We start from the raw sequence: 21,196 nt of genomic DNA, 5'->3' as shown, positions 1-21,196 counted from the left end.
TTCCCCATCACTGTAGCTTGGTCTATCCAACGGTAAGAACAGTTCCCCATCACTGTAGCTTGGTCTATCCAATGGTAGGAACAGTTCCCCATCACTGTAGCTTGGTCTATGTAGCGGTAAGGACAGTTCCCCATCACTGTAGCTTGGTCTATGTAGCGGTAAGAACAGTCCCCCATCACTGTAGCTTGGTCTATGTAGCGGTAAGGACAGTTCCCCATCACTGTAGCTTGGTCTATCCAATGGTAAGGACAGTTCCCCATCACTGTAGCTTGGTCTATCCAACGGTAAGGACAGTTCCCCATCACTGTATCTTGGTCTATCCAACGGTAAGGACAGTTCCCCATCACTGTAGCTTGGTCTATCCAACGGTAAGAACAGTTCCCCATCACAGTAGCTTGGTCTATCCAGCAGTAAGAACAGTTCCCCATCACTGTAGCTTGGTCTATCCAGCAGTAAGAACAGTTCCCCATCACTGTAGCTTGGTCTATCCAACGGTAGAGACAGTTCCCCGTCTATCCAACGGTAGGAACAGTTCCCCCATCACTGTAGCTTGGTTTATCCAACGGTAAGGACAGTTCCCGTCACTGTAGCTTGGTCTATCCAACGGTAGGAACAGTTCCCCATCACTGTAGCTTGGTCTATCCAACGGTAAGAACAGTTCCCCATCACTGTATCTTGGTCTATCCAACGGTAGGAACAGTTCCCCATCACTGTAGCTTGGTCTATCCAACGGTAAGAACAGTTCCCCATCACTGTAGCTTGGTCTATCCAACGGTAAGGACAGTTCCCCATCACTGTAGCTTGGTCTATCCAACGGTAAGAACAGTTCCCCATCACTGTAGCTTGGTCTATCCAACGGTAAGGACAGTTCCCCATCACTGTATCTTGGTCTGTCCAACGGTAAGAACAGTTCCCCATCACTGTAGCTTGGTCTATCCAACAGTAAGAACAGTTCCCCATCACTGTAGCTTGGTCTATCCAACGGTAAGAACAGTTCCCCCATCACTGTAGCTTGGTCTATCCAACGGTAAGGACAGTTAGTAGAGTAGAGATAAGACAATCTTTATTTTCTCAGCCATACAGATTCATTTTCATCACATAAATGTGTCATATTACTTTTTTTGGTTTTATAATCCCATAAACCTGTTTGAGATTTGAAATGATCTGGTCATTTTCCATCAGGAACCTGACTCTGGGAGCGAAGGCTGAGTTTGCGACTGGGAAGAAAGTGACGTTCCTGGATGATGCAACCAAACTGGAGCTGAGCCTACTGCTCAACGGGACCAGACGAGACAGAGTGTGAGTGTACTTTCTATGTATTTGTCAATTCATTCATAAATATAAAAATATATATACACTGCTCAAAAAAATAAAGGGAACACTTAAACAACACAATGTAACTCCAAGTCAATCACACTTCTGTGAAATCAAACTGTCCACTTAGGAAGCAACACTGATTGACAATAAATTTCACATGCTGTTGTGCAAATGGAATAGACAAAAGGTGGAAATTTTAGGCAATTAGCAAGACACCCCCAATAAAGGAGTGATTTTGCAGGTGGTGACCACAGACCACTTCTCAGTTCCTATGCTTCCTGGCTGATGTTTTGGTCACTTTTGAATGCTGGCGGTGCTCTCACTCTAGTGGTAGCATGAGACGGAGTCTACAACCCACACAAGTGGCTCAGGTAGTGCAGCTCATCCAGGATGGCACATCAATGCGAGCTGTGGCAAGAAGGTTTGCTGTGTCTGTCAGCGTAGTGTCCAGAGCATGGAGGCGCTACCAGGAGACAGGCCAGTACATCAGGAAACGTGGAGGAGGCCGTAGGAGGGCAACAACCCAGCAGCAGGACCACTACCTCCGCCTTTGAGCAGGAGGAGCACTGCCAGAGCCCTGCAAAATGACCTCCAGCAGGCCACAAATGTGCATGTGTCTGCTCAAACGGTCAGAAACAGACTCCATGAGGGTGGTATGAGGGCCCGACGTCCACAGGTGGGGGTTGTGCTTACAGCCCAACACCGTGCAGGACGTTTGGCATTTGCCAGAGAACACCAATATTGGCAAATTCGCCACTGGCGCCCTGTGCTCTTCACAGATAAAAGCAGGTTCACACTGAGCACATGAGCACATGTGACAGACGTGACAGAGTCTGGAGACGCCGTGGAGAACGTTCTGCTGCCTGCAACATCCTCCAGCATGACCGGTTTGGCGGTGGGTCAGTCATGGTGTGGGGTGGCATTTCTTTGTGGGGCCGCACAGCCCTCCATGTGCTCGCCAGAGGTAGCCTGACTGCCTTTAGGTACCGAGATGAGATCCTCAGAGCCCTTGTGAGACCATATGCTGACACATGCACATTTATGGCCTGCTGGAGGTCATTTTTGCAGGGCTCTGGCAGTGCTCCTCCGTCTCATGCTACCACTAGAGTGAGAGCACCGCCAGCATTCAAAAGTGACCAAAACATCAGCCAGGAAGCATAGGAACTGAGAAGTGGTCTGTGGTCACCACCTGCAGAATCACTCCTTTATTGGGGGTGTCTTGCTAATTGCCTATAATTTCCACCTTTTGTCTATTCCATTTGCACAACAGCATGTGAAATGTATTGTCAATCAGTGTTGCTTCCTAAGTGGACAGTTTGATTTCACAGAAGTGTGATTAACTTGGAGTTACATTGTGTTGTTTAGGTGTTCCCTTTATTTTTTTGAGCAGTGTATATATATATCAAACTACTTTAATTTTATAGATCGAATCCGAAGTTGAAACAATAATAGAGCTCAGCGTCTCTGTTTTGGTAGAAAGCGGAAGGATGGGTCTGGAGAAATGTAACCACTTTCAAAATTGTAACAATGTTTTAAAAGAAGATAACTGTCCTCACAGGTACACAGCCAGCCAGGTGAGTGTAGTTGAATACAGGGGGAACAGTGACAGGTGAAGACAGTAGCCCTACTGCTACCACCACTTCTCTTTTACCGCAGACTCTACAAGGTGTCGAAAGCCATTCCGCAGGGATCCTGGCCCATGTTGACTCCAATGCTTCCCACAGTTGTGTCAAGTTGACTGGATGTCCTTTGGGTGGTGGACCATTACTGATACACACAGGAACCTACCCTGCTCAAAGGCACTTAAATCATTTGTCTTGCCCATTCACCGTCTGAATGGCACACGTAACACAATCCATGTCTCTATTGTCTCAAGGCTTAGAAATCCTTCTTTAACCTGTCTGTCTCCTCCCCTTCATCTACACTGATTGAAGTGGATTTAACAAGTGACATCAATAAGGGATCATAGCTTTCACCTGGATTCACCTGGTCAGTCTTATGTCATGGAAAGAGAGGGTGTTCTTAATGTGTTGTGTACTCAGTGTATATCATTTATTTATAAATCCAAAAATGGATGTCGTAAGTATTCTAGCTTTATAAACTAATCTGAAATATTTTTCTATGTGATAACTGTTGTTAGTAACAAACAGCCTGTTGTATTCTTCTGTTACCAGGGTGATAAAACATATTTTCCCGCGGTACCTCCGAGCCCCTAGTGACTCCGAGGCCAAGCCCATAGAACAACTGTATAAAGGTAAAGCAGCATTTAAACACAGTGTGAATTACACCGTGATATTTTGGGGGGCGCGGGGGGGGGGGGGGGTCTCTATTGAGGGCAAGCGCTTGGGAGTCCAAGAATAAAGATGGCGTCCAAGAATAAAGATGGCGTCCAAGAATAAAATGGTGTCCAAGAACAAAATGGCCTCCAAGAATAAAGATGGCTTCCAAGAATAAAATGGCGTCCAAGAATAAAATGGCGTCCAAGAATAAAATGGCGTCCAAGAATAAAGATGGCGTCCAAGAATAAAGATGGCTTCCAAGAATAAAATGGCTTCCAAGAATAAAATGACGTCCAAGAATAAAGATGGCGCCCAAGAATAAAGATGGCGCCCAAGAATAAAGATGGCGTCCAAGAATAAAGATGGCTTCCAAGAATAAAGATGGCTTCCAAGAATAGAGATGGCTTCCAAGAATAAAATGGCGTCCAAGAATAAAGATGGCGTCCAAGAGTAAAGATGGCGTCCAAGAATAAAGATGGCTTCCAAGAATAAAGATGGCGCCCAAGAATAAAGATGGCTTCCAAGAATAAAGATGGCTTCCAAGAATAAAGATGGCTTCCAAGAATAAAGATGGCGCCCAAGAATAAAGATGCCTTCCAAGAATAAAGATGGCGTCTAAGAATAAAGATGGCTTCCAAGAATAAAGATGGCTTCCAAGAATAAAGATGGCTTCCAAGAAAAAAGATGGTGTCTAAGAATAAAGATGGCTTCCAAGAATAAAGATGGCTTCCAAGAATAAAGATGGCTTCCAAGAATAAATATGGCGTCTAAGAATAAAGATGGCTTCCAAGAATAAAGATGGCTTCCAAGAAAAAAGATTGTGTCTAAGAATAAAGATGGCTTCCAAGAATAAAGATGGCTTCCAAGAATAAAGATGGCTTCCAAGAATAAAGATGGCGTCTAAGAATAAAGATGGCTTCCAAGAATAAAGATGGCTTCCAAGAATAAAGATGGCTTCCAAGAATAAAATGGCATCCAAGAATAAAGATGGCGTCCAAGAATAAAGATGGCGTCCAAGAATAAAGATGGCGTCTAAGAATAAAGATGGAATTTAAACTGTAAAGATGTATTACCTTTTAATGTGGTGTGAACACAACCAGTCATCATATTTTCATCTGATTGTCAAACAAATCACTTCAAAAAGCAGGCTACCTGTGCATGAATGTCCACTACAAAATAATTCCAGCATCCAAACTGCATGTGTACTCGCCCCATTTGATGAATGGAAATAGACATCTGTTACAAAACACCTGAAGTGTTCCTAATTACATTCAGCTAATGATTAGGTCTATATTGATTAGGTCTATATTGATTAGGTATATATTGAGTAGGTCTATATTGATTAAGTCTATATTGATTAGGTATATATTGAGTAGGTCTATATTGATTAAGTCTATATTGAGTAGGTCTATATTGATTTGGTCTATATTGAGTAGGTCTATATTGATTAAGTCTATATTGATTAGGTCTATATTGATTAGGTCTATATTGAGTAGGTCTATATTGAGTTGGTCTATATTGATTAGGTTTATATTGATTAGGTCTATATTGAGTAGGTCTATATTGATTAGGTCTATATTGAGTAGGTCTATATTGATTAGGTCTATATTGATTGATGCGTCTTGCTGACAAATTGAACTGTTTGTAGCCTGAAAAGTCAGGACACCTGAAATGGAGCTGTGATGGTAACCCTAACACGCAGTCAACCGACTAGACTAGACTACAATGTGTCTTACCATGATCTTCAAACAGGCCTACCAGTAGCCAGTGTGTAGTGAACAAATAGGGGGTAAGCTGTGTGGGTGGACCATTTCAGTTTGAGTCTGTGATAAGTATACCGAGGAACTTAAAACTGTCCACCTTCTCCACTGCTGTCCCGTCGATGTGGATATGGGGGTGCTCCCTCTGCTGTTTCCTGAAGTCCATGATCGTCTCTTTTGTTTTGTTGACGTTGAGTGAGAGGTTGTTTTCTTGACACCACTCTCCGAGTGCCCTCACCTCCTCCCTGGAGGCCGTCTCATCGTTGTTGGTAATCAAGCCTACCACTGTTGTGTCGTCCGCAAACTTGATGATTGAGTTGGAGGCGTGCATGGCCACGCAGTCATGGGTGAACAGGAGGGGGCTGAGCACACACCCTTGTGGGGCTCCAATGTTGAGGATCTGCGGAGTGGAGATGTTGTTTCCTACCCTCACTACCTGGGGGAGGCCCATCAGGAAGTCCAGGACCCAGTTGCACAGGGCGGGGTTTAGACCCAGGGCCCCGAGCTTAATGATGAGCTTGGAAGGTACTATGGTGTTGAATGCTGAGCTGTAGTCAATGAACAACATTCTTACATAGGTATTCCTCTTGTCCAGATGGGTTAGGGCAGTGTGCAGTGTGATGGCGATTGCATCGTCTGTGGACCTACTATTGCAGCGGTATGCAAACTGAAATGGGTCTATATGATCCTTGACTAGTCTCTCAAAGCACTTCATGATGACAGAAGTGAGTGCTATGGAGCAATAGTCATTTAGTTCAGTTACCTTAGCTTTCTTGGGAACAGGAACAATGGTGGCCCTCTTGTAGCATGTGGGAACAGCAGACTGGGATCGGGAGAGATTGGATATGTCTGTAAACACACCAGCCAGCTGGTCTGCGCATGCTCTGAGGACGCGGCTAGGGATGGTTGACGAGTTCTGTTTAACACATGTAAATCGTAAAAGTGTCTACATTTGACCCCCCCTTGAGGTACTTAAAGGGTGTAAAATGAATCTGCAGATGGCCTCCTGACATTCAGCCGACCATTTCGGGTTCGTAACAGGATGTTGGGGAGAGTGGTCCGTTTGTCTTGAGGTAGGCTTGACAGGGCCGCTGTCAATTACAGAATCTTGTCAATCTTGGCATGGAATGTCATGAGTTATCCACTCGTGGGCTCAACTACACAACAACATGTTACATCTAATGCATTGGAATAAAGGCTATTTTTTTTTTTATCAAGGACGCATGGCAAACAAATGGAGAAAATGAAGAAGTCCAAAGAAAAATGGATACATAAAGGTGCTCAACTGAGGCCCGAATTCATCTCTACTGAATGGACAGCGTGCCATATAGAGATCATGGTAGAGGTCATTTTGCAGGGCTCTGGCAGTGCTCCTCCTGCTCAAAGGCGGAGGTAGCGGTCCTGCTGCTGGGTTGTTGCCCTCCTACGGCCTCCTCCACGTCTCCTGATGTACTGGCCTGTCTCCTGGTAGCGCCTGCATGCTCTGGACACTACGCTGACAGACACAGCAAACCTTCTTGCCACAGCTCGCATTGATGTGCCATCCTGGATGAGCTGCACTACCTGAGCCACTTGTGTGGGTTGTAGACTCCCTCTCATGCTACCACTAGAGTGAGAGCACCGCCAGCATTCAAAAGTGACCAAAACATCAGCCAGGAAGCATAGGAATTGAGAAGTGGTCTGTGGTCACTACCTGCAGAATCACTCCTTTATTGGGGGTGTCTTGCTAATTGCCTATAATTTCCACCTTTTGTCTATTCCATTTGCACAACAGCATGTGAAATGTATTGTCAGTCAGTGTTGCTTCCTAAGTGGACAGTTTGATTTCACAGAAGTGAGATTGACTTGGAGTTACGTTGTGTTGTTTAAGTGTTCCCTTTATTTTTTTGAGCAGTGTATATAATAAGACATTATAATAAGACAAATAAGACATTAAAAACAAGACAGTCTATCTTTATATCTGATCGTGATCGTGGTGTTTGTAATGTTTTTGTTTGTTGTCAATCATATTATTGTGTTATCGTGTTGTGTCACTGCGTTTGTTGTCAATCATATTATTTTGAAGCCAAAAGGTACCTTACCACATTACCAAAGAAATGCTCATTCTGCTCCTCCTCCAGAGCATTCAATATAAGATGTTATTTTATTTTATTATATTCTATTTTGTTATATTTTATTATATTCTATTTCATTATATTAATTCAGAGAAGGTGTACATGAGCATCACTTTGGCGTTGGAGCGTTCCCATAACGACTCGGCGGAAGTCCAGGAGTGGTGGATCGTGAACCAGACTAGTCCGGGACAGATCAACGTTCGTCGGCCCAAGCACCTGTACGACGCTGGGCTGGAGCTCTATGTCTTTAGTGACCAGGTCAGCCCTCCTAGTCTGGGCTTCCTGGCTGGATACGGGTGAGTAGACAGAAAACATAACATAGCGTAGCATGGAATGGCATAATATAGCATAGCATCACGTCACACAAGTATTTCATTTGATCCCGTGAAACTATCGGCTCCTATAAGTCATCCAATAACCATGCAGTAGCTTGTGTCCATCCCATTACATAGCAGACAGGCCCTGTAGTGCAGGTGTACCAGTCAATTTTTATTTTATTTATTTTTTATTTCACCTTTATTTAACCAGGTAGGGCCAGTTGAGAACAAGTTCTCATTTTCAACTGCGACCTGGACAAGATAAAGCAAAGCAGTGCGACACAAACCACAACACAGAGTTACACATGGAAGAAAAAAAAACGTACAGTCAATAACACAATAGAAAAATCTATATACAGTGTGTGCAAATGTAGTAAGAATTGGGAGGTAAAGGCAATAAATTGGCCATAGTGGCGAAATAATTACAAATTAGCAATTAAACACTGTAGTGATGTGTGTACAGATGATGATATGCAAGTCGAGATACTGGGGTGCAAAAGAGCAACATGCTCGTTTTCTCATTACTCCAACACAGATACAGTTAGTCAAGTCACCATAGATGTTGAATAAGAAAAACGTATAGTCTGTACTGCGCTGTGTATAACGGGCATAACTACATTAACTACGTGTGTATGGATCTGTCCCTCCAGGATCATGGGTCTTTATGCCTCCGTGGTGCTGGTCATCGGTAAGTTTGTCCGTGAGTTCTTCAGCGGAGTCTCCCACACCATCATGTTCGAGGAGCTGCCCAACGTGGACCGCATCCTGAAGCTGTGCACCGACATCTTCCTGGTCCGAGAGACGGGAGAGCTGGACCTGGAGGAAGACATGTACGCTAAACTCATCTTCCTCTATCGCTCGCCTGAGACTATTATCAAATGGACCAGGGAAAAGACTCAGTGAGCCTGAGACTATGATCAAATGGACCAGGGAAAAGACTCAGTGAGCCTGAGACTATGATCAAATGGACCAGGGAAAAGACTCAGTGAGCCTGAGACTATGATCAAATGGACCAGGGAAAAGACTCAGTGAGCCTGAGACTATGATCAAATGGACCAGGGAAAAGACTCAGTGAGCCTGAGACTATGATCAAATGGACCAGGGAAAAGACTCAGTGAGCCTGAGACTATGATCAAATGGACCAGGGAAAAGACTCAGTGAGCCTGAGACTCTGATCAAATGGACCAGGGAAAAGACTCAGTGAGCCTGAGACTATGATCAAATGGACCAGGGAAAAGACTCAGTGAGCCTGAGACTCTGATCAAATGGACCAGGGAAAAGACTCAGTGAGCCTGAGACTATGATCAAATGGACCAGGGAAAAGACTCAGTGAGCCTGAGACTCTGATCAAATGGACCAGGGAAAAGACTCAGTGAGCCTGAGACTATGATCAAATGGACCAGGGAAAAGACTCAGTGAGCTCGTGCTTCTACACCTGCATTGCTTGCTGTTTGGGGTTTTAGGCTGGGTTTCTGTACAGCACTTCGAGATATTAGCTGATGTACGAAGGGCTATATAAAATAAAATTGATTGATTGATTGGCTGTAAAGGGGTAGTTATCCGCTTTAACAGTGTTTCTCAACCTCTGACTAGTCGGTGAATATTTGGACCAGTCTCTGGGACGTTGATGTTACCGACTGACTTGAGAACTCTTCTTAAGTGTCATTGATTTATTTTATGTAAGGAAGGAAGGACCAAAGCTTGCCGGTTCCTATTGAGAAAACGGTTGAGAAACACCGCCTTAGAACACAATTGCTTAAATAACGTGACCGAGGCGTCAGGAAACAATGAAAGTTGGGACAAAGAACGGGGTCTTCACTGAGAGGACATATGGTTGAGGTTAAATACTATTTACAAAGCTCTGGTGGTATGCGATTCAAGTACTGGCGTGACTATTCTACTTTATACCAACGATGTGTCAAATACTACAACTAACTCCCTGTATCGTTCCTCGTTGTCTTTTCCCGACAGCAGTGTGGATTATACAGGTCAGTGTTTTAAAAAGGGCTTCCCACCAATGGATGATGACCACGAGGAGGAACTTACACAGGATTGGTCGTTTTAGATTGCCAACCTTTTCCTGATTGGAGCTCCTGGTTCATGGGATTGTGCAATATTATAGAGCTCTTCTTCATGTCCTCCGAGACGACCATTTTGAAGGATGTTGTCATTGCTACATACGAGACGACCATTTTGACTATGATCGCAGGCGACTACGCCATCTTGTTCATGTCTAAAACAGAGAGCTACTTCTAAAGACGCTAACGACAATCTATACTTGCATTATTTTTTGTTTGTTTGTATGAGAAACTAAACTTGTGTTAATGATTTCTCAGGAAAAGACAGGAGTTGTTGTTTCACCAAAAAAAGGGTTAACTTTTACTCAATGTAATGTTTAGAGTATAGAAACTTTAATATGTTGTTTTGGTAGCTAATAGACGGTTGAATTGATTTACCTACTTAAAGGTCATAAAAAGCTGAGAAGATATAAAAACAAAAACTGTGATAGAATCAAGACTGATGTTGGTCTATTTCCTGTTGGTCTATTTCCTGTTGGTCTATTTCCTGTTGGTCTATTTCCTAGTTGGTCTATTTCCTGTTGGTCTATTTCCTGTTGGTCTATTTCCTGTTGGTCTATTTCCTGTTGGTCTATTTCCTGTTGGTCTATTCCTAGTTGGTCTATTTCCTAGTTGGTCTATTTCCTAGTTGGTCTATTTCCTAGTTGGTCTATTTTCTGTTGGTTTATTTCCTGTTGGTCTATTTCCTAGTTGGTCTATTTCCTGTTGGTCTATTTCCTATTTCCTGCATATTAGCCAGGGGGGAACCACTCCAGACTGTCTGTAAATAATTGAGAAGAAGAACCTGTCTTTATCCAAATTAGAACCCGATTCCAGTATGTTTTTATCAAGGCCCATATAAGGATCTGGTCAAAAGTAGGTCATTACATATTAACGCATCTTTTGACCAATGGGTACAATAATATGTTAATTATGTAGATGCTCCTCTAAGAAAACCAATGGTCCAAACCTCATGGTGTTTTTAACCCTTGTGGGATGGCCAGAATTAGGGTGACTAAATCAATGGAGGCCAGAGAGAAGAAGTGGTCAAAAATCAGGAAAATTACACTGCATGGTGTCAGCGAGACTAGAGTCTGTGAAAGGATTAAGTTTAACTGACAGGCTCACTGTTGAACTCCTCATCTTTCTTCTAGACTCCACCGGACATAAAACAACATAAAAGTAAGAAAGATATCGATTTTGACATGTACTATTTTCATATTTTAGCATATGCTTTTCATATTAATGCGAACTTCCTGTGAAAGGTCAACAGAGCATAGAGCGTACCGCTCATGTCATGGTCATTTAGCTTTTTTTTTTTTGCGTCCCGTGGAAACAACTTTGAAGTCGACCATCACAACATTGTAAAATCCCCCCAAAGTTGCTGCGCGAAAGCTGCACCACTGTCAACAGAGCTTGTTGCTTATTATCGGATGTATTATAGGTTGCAAAATCCAACTTGTTGGATATACTGTTAATGAAATGTTAGAGAAAGAACTCCACTGTACGATTCTTTGTAAAAAATGTACTTCATAACATAAGGAAGTGACATTTCATACCCCAAAGCGCGTTTTCACCCACTCGGGGAAGAGTTGCTGCAATTGGGCCTGTACAAAGCCCTCAGATCTTCTCCTAACTGAGTCCTGGCACCTCTTATAGAAAATTGTCTTCAAAGTATTGCAGAGTACCGGCACCTATATATAAAGAGTTACCGGCACCTAAAAAGGAGTACTGACATGTATTGCAATCCATTTCAAGCGCTGAATACAGGCTCTGTTCAGGATACAGCTGCTATTAGATCATGTTATTATACTGTTCTCTCTGGCTCCAAGGACACATTTAGAGAGGAGATGGGCTTCTCCTCAGACACACAGTTTATTTGCTACAGTTTGACCCAAGCCCAGGGCAGTGGGTGTATTTTGAATAAAGAGTATATACTGTATCATGAAGCTACTCGACTGTCTGGAGTGTTCTCATGGACACTGTTGCTGGACTCATCCATTGTTCAACTTCGTCCACCGATTTGTAGAACTCTGACCTCGTGTACAGAATGACTTCCGTATGACTTCAATAGGAAGTATCACTTGAGTTTCATCAACATTCTAAGATAAGAAATGGAGAAAATAACCATTCATACGAAACACAAACACGCATTGGTTTTGTTTGGACCTTTGGTTTTCCGAGCTATGCATCAGAGGACATTGTAGCATGAAAGAAAACGTCCAGTATTGTCATGAGTCATTTTCCATTACATTACATAACAGTTTTAGGGAGGGAGGGTAGGGAGGTGAGGTGGGATTACATGTAAACGGTCATTTTGTCTCTATGTCTTAAAGGAGCTTTAATAAAAGTAGTTGTATGTTTAAAGGTATAAAACATGGTATAGTTATGGTCCATTTTCAATGGGTAGGTTCTAATGGTCCAGTTGTATGTTTAACCCTTGTATGATGTTTGGGTTTGTGGGGATCCATTTTCAATGTTTACAAAAAAGAAAAATGATACAATTAATCATCTTTTCAACCTGTGACTCATTGGCTTTGGCTCATTTTCTGTGAAGAATATGTCAAATAACCTCACTTTCATTTAGTGAACACTGTGCCCTCCCCACCCTCTACACGTTTATATTACATATGTGGTGTTCTGGTCCACTGGAGGGTAATAAAAGTGTGGGAAAGTGTGTGTGTAGGTGAAAAGAAGTAAAAAATTAAACAAAAAGGTTTGCTGTGTGCCTTCACTCTGTCTTCCTCCTCCCTGGGCCTGCTGTTTCAACATAGCACCAACAACCTGTCCGGCTCCCTGCCTGTCTGCCTGTCTCCCGCTTTTCTCGCACTCTTTAACCTTTGTAGTGTGTGAAACTACACAATGTCTTACGGTAACCTGCACAATGTTATTAAAATATATTATTTCAAGACATTGTAAAAAAGAAAATCTGTATTTTCCCTACACTCTACCCCAGCAGGTGCAAATTGGGGGAGGGACATAACAAATAAATAGCTTTGCATGTGTGGCTCCTTACCCCGATCAATCAGTATGGCAAAAATAATCTCTGCTCAGAGGGAATTAGAAATGATTTTTGCAGAGAGAGAAGCTAGTGGAAGGAGCGTCTTCCACTTTGGAAGATGAAACATTTTCAGAATATGAGGATCATGTCTCTGTCAATTCGGGGTCTGACAGTGAGTTGGAAGAAGAGGATGAGATTGACCCTCAGCCAGCCCACGGACCAGCCCATCAGCAACCAGCCCAAGGACCAGCCCATCAGCAACCAGCCCATCAGCAACCAGCCCAAGGACCAGCCCTTCAGCAACCAGCCCCAGGACTAGCCCTTCAGCAACCAGCCCATCAGCAACCAGCCCATCAGCAACCAGCCCAAGGACCAGCCCTTCAGCAACCAGCCCCAGGACCAGCCCTTCAGCAACCAGCCCATCAGCAACCAGCCCAAGGACCAGCCCATCAGCAACCAGCCCATCAGCAACCAGCCCAAGGACCAGCCCATCAGCAACCAGCCCGTCAGCAACCAGCCCATCAGCAACCAGCCCCAGGACCAGCCCATCAGCAACCAGCCCATCAGAAACCAGCCCAAGGACCAGCCCAAGGACCAGCCCATCAGCAACCAGCCCGTCAGCAACCAGCCCAAGGACCAGCCCATCAGCAACCAGCCCAAGGACCAGCCCGTCAGCAACCAGCCCCGGGACCAGCCCATCAGCAACCAGCCCGAGGACCAGCCCGTCAGAAACCAGCCCCGGGACCAGCCCGTCAGCAACCAGCCCCAGGACCAATCCGTCAGCAACCAGCCCCAGGACCAGCCCGTCAGCAGCCTGCAGGAGAAATATGGATGTAAAAAAAATTGTGAAATTGAATGGTCTTCTTGCCCAAGGAATGAGCCTCCTCGCATGGCTGCCAATGGGATGAGGAGGCAACCAGGGCCGACGCGGATGGCGGTTACTCATGTGCAGAACATAAAGTCTTCTTTTGAACTGTTCATCCCAGACACCATCCAGAAAATCAATCTGAACTGCACTAATTTGGAGGAAAGGCATGTTTTTGGAGAGAGACGGACCAAACTAATTTACATGCATAGTTTAGGGGTTGTTATCCTTGCTGGTGTTTTCAGATCCAACGGGGGAATCCACAGAATCCCTGTGGGAGGCAGAAACTGGCAGATAACATTTCTGTGCAACAATGTCTCTGGAAAACCACATTATTTCCAGGATTATCCACTTCGATACCCGAGACACCAGACCAGCTTGGCTGCAGAGAGACAAGCTAGCTGCTATCAGGTCAGTGCAGAGAGACAAGTTAGCTGCTATCAGGTCAGTGCAGAGAGACAAGCTAGCTGCTATCAGGTCAGTGCAGAGAGACAAGCTAGCTGCAATCAGGTCAGTGCAGAGAGACAAGCTAGCTGCTATCAGGTCAGTGCAGAGAGACAAGCTAGCTGCAATCAGGTCAGTGCAGAGAGACAAGCTAGCTGCTATCAGATCAGTGCAGAGAGACAAGCTAGCTGCTATCAGATCAGTGCAGAGAGACAAGCTAGCTGCTATCAGATCAGTGTAGAGAGACAAGCTAGCTGCTATCAGGTCAGTGCAGAGAGACAAGCTAGCTGCTATCAGGTCAGTGCAGAGAGACAAGCTAGCTGCTATCAGGTCAGTGTAGAGAGACAAGCTAGCTGCTATCAGGTTAGTGCAGAGAGACAAGCTAGCTGCTATCAGGTCAGTGTAGAGAGACAAGCTAGCTGCTATCAGGTCAGTGTAGAGAGACAAGCTAGCTGCAATCAGGTCAGTGTAGAGAGACAAGCTAGCTGCTATCAGGTCAGTGCAGAGAGGCAAGCTAGCTGCTATCAGGTCAGTGCAGAGAGACAAGCTAGCTGCTATCAGGTTAGTGCAGAGAGACAAGCTAGCTGCTATCAGGTCAGTGTAGAGAGACAAGCTAGCTGCTATCAGGTCAGTGTAGAGAGACAAGCTAGCTGCAATCAGGTCAGTGTAGAGAGACAAGCTAGCTGCTATCAGGTCAGTGTAGAGAGACAAGCTAGCTGCTATCAGGTCAGTGTAGAGAGACAAGCTAGCTGCTATCAGGTCAGTGTAGAGAGACAAGCTAGCTGTAATCAGGTCAGTGTAGAGAGACAAGCTAGCTGCTATCAGGTCAGTATAGAGAGACAAGCTAGCTGCTATCAGGTCAGTGCAGAGAGACAAGCTAGCTGCTATCAGGTCAGTGTAGAGAGACAAGCTAGCTGCTATCAGGTCAGTGTAGAGAGACAAGCTATTTGCAATCAGGTCAGTGCAGAGAGACAAGCTAGCTGCCATCAGGTCAGTGTAGAGAGACAAGCTAGCTGCTATCAGGTCAGTGCAGAGAGACAAGCTAGCTGCTATCAGGTCAGTGTAGAGAGACAAGCTAGCTACTATCAGGTCAGTGCACAGAAACAAGCTAGCTGCTATCAGGTCAGTGCAGAGAGACAAGCTAGCTGTAATCAGGTCAGTGTAGAGAGACAAGCTAGCTGTAATCAGGTCAGTGTAGAGAGACAAGCTAGCTGTAATCAGGTCAGTGTAGAGAGACAAGCTAGCTGCTATCAGGTCAGTGCACAGAAACAAGCTAGCTGCTATCAGGTCAGTGCAGAGAGACAAGCTAGCTGTAATCAGGTCAGTGCAGAGAGACAAGCTAGCTGTAATCAGGTCAGTGTAGAGAGACAAGCTAGCTACTATCAGGTCAGTGCACAGAAACAAGCTAGCTGCTATCAGGTCAGTGCAGAGAGACAAGCTAGCTGTAATCAGGTCAGTGTAGAGAGACAAGCTAGCTGCTATCAGGTCAGTGCAGAGAGACAAGCTAGCTGCTATCAGGTCAGTGTAGAGAGACAAGCTAGCTGTAATCAGGTCAGTGCAGAGAGACAAGCTAGCTGTAATCAGGTCAGTGTAGAGAGACAAGCTAGCTGTAATCAGGTCAGTGTAGAGAGACAAGCTAGCTGCTATCAGGTCAGTGCAGAGAGACAAGCTAGCTGCTATCAGGTCAGTGCAGAGAGACAAGCTAGCTGTAATCAGGTCAGTGTAGAGAGACAAGCTAGCTGTAATCAGGTCAGTGTAGAGAGACAAGCTAGCTGTAATCAGGTCAGTGTAGAGAGACAAGCTAGCTGCTATCAGGTCAGTGCAGAGAGACAAGCTAGCTGTAATCAGGTCAGTGTAGAGAGACAAGCTAGCTGCTATCAGGTCAGTGCAGAGAGACAAGCTAGCTGCTATCAGGTCAGTGTAGAGAGACAAGCTAGCTGCTATCAGGTCAGTGTAGAGAGACAAGCTAGCTGCTATCAGGTCAGTGTAGAGAGACAAGCTAGCTGCTATCAGGTCAGTGTAGAGAGACAAGCTAGCTGTAATCAGGTCAGTGTAGAGAGACAAGCTAGCTGCTATCAGGTCAGTGCAGAGAGACAAGCTAGCTGCTATCAGGTCAGTGTAGAGAGACAAGCTAGCTGCTATCAGGTCAGTGTAGAGAGACAAGCTAGCTGCTACCAGGTCAGTGCAGAGAGACAAGCTAGCTGCTATCAGGTCAGTGTAGAGAGACAAGCTAGCTGCTATCAGGTCAGTGTAGAGAGACAAGCTAGCTGCTATCAGGTCAGTGTAGAGAGACAAGCTAGCTGCTATCAGGTCAGTGCAGAGAGACAAGCTAGCTGTAATCAGGTCAGTGTGGGACAAGTGGGTGGACCGCCTTCCTCTGTTTTACAACCCTGGGCCTAATGTTACTGTTGATGAGCAGCTTATGCCATTTAGGGGCCGCTGCCCATTCAGACAGTACATACCGTCTCAATCTGCAAAATATGGCATCAAGATCTGGGCTGCCTGTGATGCTGCTTCATCATGTGAGTGGAACTTGCAAGTGTATACGGGGAAGCAAGATGGAGGAGCCTCTGAGAAGAACCAAGGGATGCAGGTTGTCCTGGACATGACACAGGGACTCCGTGGCTCACATCATCACATGCAATAACTCTTTTACTTCGTACAAGCTGGGACAGGAGCTTTTCAAGAGGAAGTTGACGATGGTAGGAACAGTATGAAAAAAACAAGCCAGAGCTCCCACAGCTGTTGAATACACGGAACAGGCCTATCAATTCCTCTTAGTTTGTGTTCACGGCCGACACGTCCCTAGTGAACAACGTGCCAAAGAAAGGCAAACATGTGGTACTCATGAGTACGCTGCATAGGGATGGGATAATCTGTGGCCAGGAACATCAAAAACCAGAAGTCATTAATGGATTACAATGCCACAAAAGGAGGGGTGGACAATTTAGACAAGCTGGTGACTGGCTACATCTGCAAAAGAAGAACCCTACGCTGGCATCTTGTGATATACTTCAACATCTTGGACATCTCGGCGTACAACGCGTTTGTCATCTGGATGGTGTTGAACCCAGATTGGAACAGAGGGAAGCTCCAGAGGAGACGGCTCTTTCTCCAGGAGCTGGGCAAGGCATTGGTAAGACCTCAAATCCAGAGGAGACGTCTCTTTCTCGAGGAGCTGGGCAAGGCACTGGTAAGACCTCAAATCCAGAGGAGGCAACGTATCCCAAGGACCCCAGCTTCTGCAACCATCGTGAGGAGGATGCTGGTGCCCCATCCGCCCCGACCCACAGAACCAATAACTCCAATACAGGAAGTAAGTGTGAGTGATGTTGTTGCATGTGTGTGTGTCTGGACTCTCCTACCTTGGTCTGCTGTAACTATATATGTGAGTGAATGAGATGTTAGTAAAAATTCCTGAACTAAGTGTTTTTTTTTTCTCCATCATTCTAGATTGCAGCCGGTAGCAACAAGAAGAAGGACTGCGATGTGTGTGGACCCAAAGGAGGACAGGAATACACAGTACACGTGCAGTAAAGACATTAGCAACACACACACATCGTAAAACTCTGTCCCTCATGTGGCGTGTAGACCAGCCTTAATTAGTGTTCAATGGGGCTCATTTCCATAAAATACTGTGTGTAAAATGTGTCCTTACAATTTGTTCAGTTCAAATAAACATCAATAGTGACGAAAACCTTGTTCCAATTATATTTGTTCAAGATAAACATGATTTATTCCACCCATGTCTTGATATATTTTTATTTATAAAAATCACATTTTATATACACTGCTCAAAAAAATAAAGGGCACACTTAAACAACACAATGTAACTCCAAGTCAATCACACTTCTGTGAAATCAAACTGTCCACTTAGGAAGCAACACTGATTGACAATAAATTTCACATGCTGTTGTGCAAATGGAATAGACAAAAGGTGGAAATTATAGGCAATTAGTAAGACACCCCCAAAAAAGGAATGGTTCTGCAGGTGGTGACCACACACCACTTCTCAGTTCCTATGCTTCCTGGCTGATGTTTTGGTCACTTTTGAATGCTGGCAGGGCTTTCACTCTAGTGGTAGCATGAGACGGAGTCTACAACCCACACAAGTGGCTCAGGTAGTGCAGTTCATCCAGGATGGCACATCAATGCGAGCTGTGGCAAAAAGGTTTGTTGTGTCTGTCAGCGTAGTGTCCAGAGCATGGAGGCGCTACCAGGAGACAGGCCAGTACATCAGGAGACGTGGAGGAGGCCGTAAGAAGGCAACACCCAGCAGCAGGACCGCTACCTCCGCCTTTGTGCAAGGAGGTGCACTGCCAGAGCCCTGCAAAATTACCTCCAGCAGGCCACAAATGTGCAGTGTTTTTATGTAAATTGTTATGGCTGTATAGTTTTAAAAACCCAATAATGTTGTGGGTCCATCAGACCCGTGAACATTAGGAGAATAACAAAAACATGAACACCACATCAGGGTTAAAGGTTTAAACAAACATGGTATGGCTATGGCCCAGTTGTATGTTTAAAAGGTATGGTTTTAAATGGGCCAGTTGTATGTTTAAAGGTATGGTTTTAATGGGCCAGTTGTATGTTTAAAGGTATGGTTTTAAATGGGCCAGTTGTATGTTTAAAGGTATGGTTTTAAATGGGCCAGTTGTATGTTTAAAAGGTATGGTTTTAAATGGGCCAGTTGTATGTTTAAAAGGTATGGTTTTAAATGGGCCAGTTGTATGTTTAAAAGGTATGGTTTTAATGGGCCAGTTGTATGTTTAAAAGGTATGGCTATGGCCCAGTTGTATGTTTAAAAGGTATGGTTTTAAATGGGCCAGTTGTTTGTTTAAAAGGTATGGCTATGGCACAGTTGTATGTTTAAAAGGTATGGTTTTAATGGGCCAGTTGTATGTTTAAAAGGTATGGTTTTAATGGGCCAGTTGTATGTTTAAAAGGTATGGCTATGGGCCAGTTGTATGTTTAAAGGTATGGTTTTAATGGGCCTGTTGTATGTTTAAAAGGTATGGTTTTAAATGGGCCAGTTGTATGTTTAAAGGTATGGTTTTAAATGGGCCAGTTGTATGTTTAAAAGGTATGGTTTTAAATGGGCCAGTTGTATGTTTAAAAGGTGTGGTTTTAAATGGGCCAGTTGTATGTTTAAAATGTATGGTTTTAAATGGGCCAGTTGTATGTTTAAAGGTATGGTTTTAAATGGGCCAGTTGTATGTTTAAAAGGTATGGTTTTAAATGGGCCAGTTGTATGTTTAAAAGGTATGGTTTTAAATGGGCCAGTTGTATGTTTAAAGGTATGGTTTTAAATGGGCCAGTTGTATGTTTAATGGTATGGTTTTAAATGGGCCAGTTGTATGTTTAAAGGTATGGTTTTAAATGGGCCAGTTGTATGTTTAAAGGTATGGTTAATGGCCCAGTTGTATGTTTAAAGGTATGGTTTTAAATGGTCAACAATTAAAACAAGGTCAACTTACAGCTTTCAGAAGAACTTTTCTTTGTTTTAGATCCAAACCAGTATTACTTACAGGTGTAGAAATCATGAATTGTCAGTCAGAATGTATTGGCCTTTATTGATAAGCCATTATACATGATTACAAATGCTTTGTAATGCTCGAGGTAGCAGGATTCAGTGTTCCCTAGCAACACATGGAGACGGGAGGAACTTTTCATTGAACACGACTCCATTAACAAGGTAAGAGATTTATATCCCTTTTATTTTCACTGGATAGACACATGTATGTTGTACACTCCCAATTTTTGATTGTGACTAAAACACAGAACACACTTGAGTGTGGGGGGGGAACATCTCAACAGAAGCAGCACAGATGTGCATTAAAACCAGGACATTGCTAAGGAAAGGACAGAGGCATTGGTAGACGATCTAACGCTCTCATTAAAATACACACAGAGACTTAATGAGAAGCTCGAAATCCATTACAAGGCCCTTCCTTTCCACGGTACATTTCCGGAAGAACCTTGTTAGAATGAACTCTCAGGCTCCGTCCCAAAATGGCACCTTATTTCCTACATAGTGCACTTCTTTTGACCAGAGCCCTTAGCAGAGTACGATGTAGGGCCCTAGTCAAAGGTAGTGCACTACGTAAGGAATAGGGTGTCATCTGGGACGCACACTTTTTAAAACATTAGTCACGCAAACATCTAGTATTCTCAGGGACCACAACAACATGACACGGCTGTAACCACAGACGATGAGGTTTATTAAATAAATCAATTAAATGGGAGGTCATTTTTCTTTAAAAGGAATGTACATGAAATACATACACTACATGATCACAAGTATGTGGACACCTGCTTATTGAACATCTCATTCCAAAATCATGGGCATTAATATGGAGTTAGTCCCCTCCCCTTTGCTGCTATAACAGCCTCCACTCTTCTGGGAAGGCTTTCCACTAGATGTTGGAACATTGCTGCTATAACAGCCTCCACTCTTCAGGGAAGGCTTACCACTAGATGTTGGAACAGTGCTGCTATAACAGCCTCCACTCTTCTGGGAAGGCTTTCCACTAGATGTTGGAACATTGCTGCTATAACAGCCTCCACTCTTCTGGGAAGGCTTTCCACTAGATGTTGGAACATTGCTGCTATAACAGCCTCCACTCTTCTGGGAAGGCTTTCCACTAGATGTTGGAACATTGCTGCTATAACAGCCTCCACTCTTCTGGGAAGGCTTTCCACTAGATGTTGGAACATTGCTGCTATAACAGCCTCCACTCTTCTGGGAAGGCTTTCCACTAGATGTTGGAACATTGCTGCTATAACAGCCTCCTCTCTTCTGGGAAGGCTTTCCACTAGATGTTGGAACATTGCTGCTATAACAGCCTCCTCTCTTCTGGGAAGGCTTTCCACTAGATGTTGGAACATTGCTGCTATAACAGCCTCCACTCTTCTGGGAAGGCTTTCCACTAGATGTTGGAACATTGCTGCTATAACAGCCTCCACTCTTCTGGGAAGGCTTTCCACTAGATGTTGGAACATTGCTGCTATAACAGCCTCCACTCTTCAGGGAAGGCTTACC

At 44.2% G+C, this 21,196-nt stretch overlaps 1 protein-coding gene across 1 annotated transcript in view; it reads left to right on the top strand.

Annotated features, from left to right (window-relative positions):
- Positions 1–12,721, top strand: part of LOC129824570 (piezo-type mechanosensitive ion channel component 2-like) — a 185,795-nt gene extending 173,074 nt beyond the window's left edge. Inside the window, exons 48-51 of the mRNA XM_055884261.1 lie at positions 1,183–1,299; positions 3,492–3,571; positions 7,562–7,766; positions 8,438–12,721. Of these exons, the coding sequence (XP_055740236.1) occupies positions 1,183–1,299; positions 3,492–3,571; positions 7,562–7,766; positions 8,438–8,690 (655 nt within the window). The 3' untranslated portion in view covers positions 8,691–12,721. The remainder of the gene's footprint in view (positions 1–1,182; positions 1,300–3,491; positions 3,572–7,561; positions 7,767–8,437) is intronic.
- Positions 12,722–21,196: the final 8,475 nt, after the last annotated feature.

The sequence above is a fragment of the Salvelinus fontinalis genome, chromosome 26 (assembly GCF_029448725.1).
Source record: "Salvelinus fontinalis isolate EN_2023a chromosome 26, ASM2944872v1, whole genome shotgun sequence".
Classification (NCBI taxonomy): Eukaryota; Metazoa; Chordata; class Actinopteri; order Salmoniformes; family Salmonidae; genus Salvelinus; species Salvelinus fontinalis.
The sequence above is the reverse complement of the archived record's forward strand: the minus strand, read 5'-3'. Positions and strand labels throughout refer to the sequence as shown.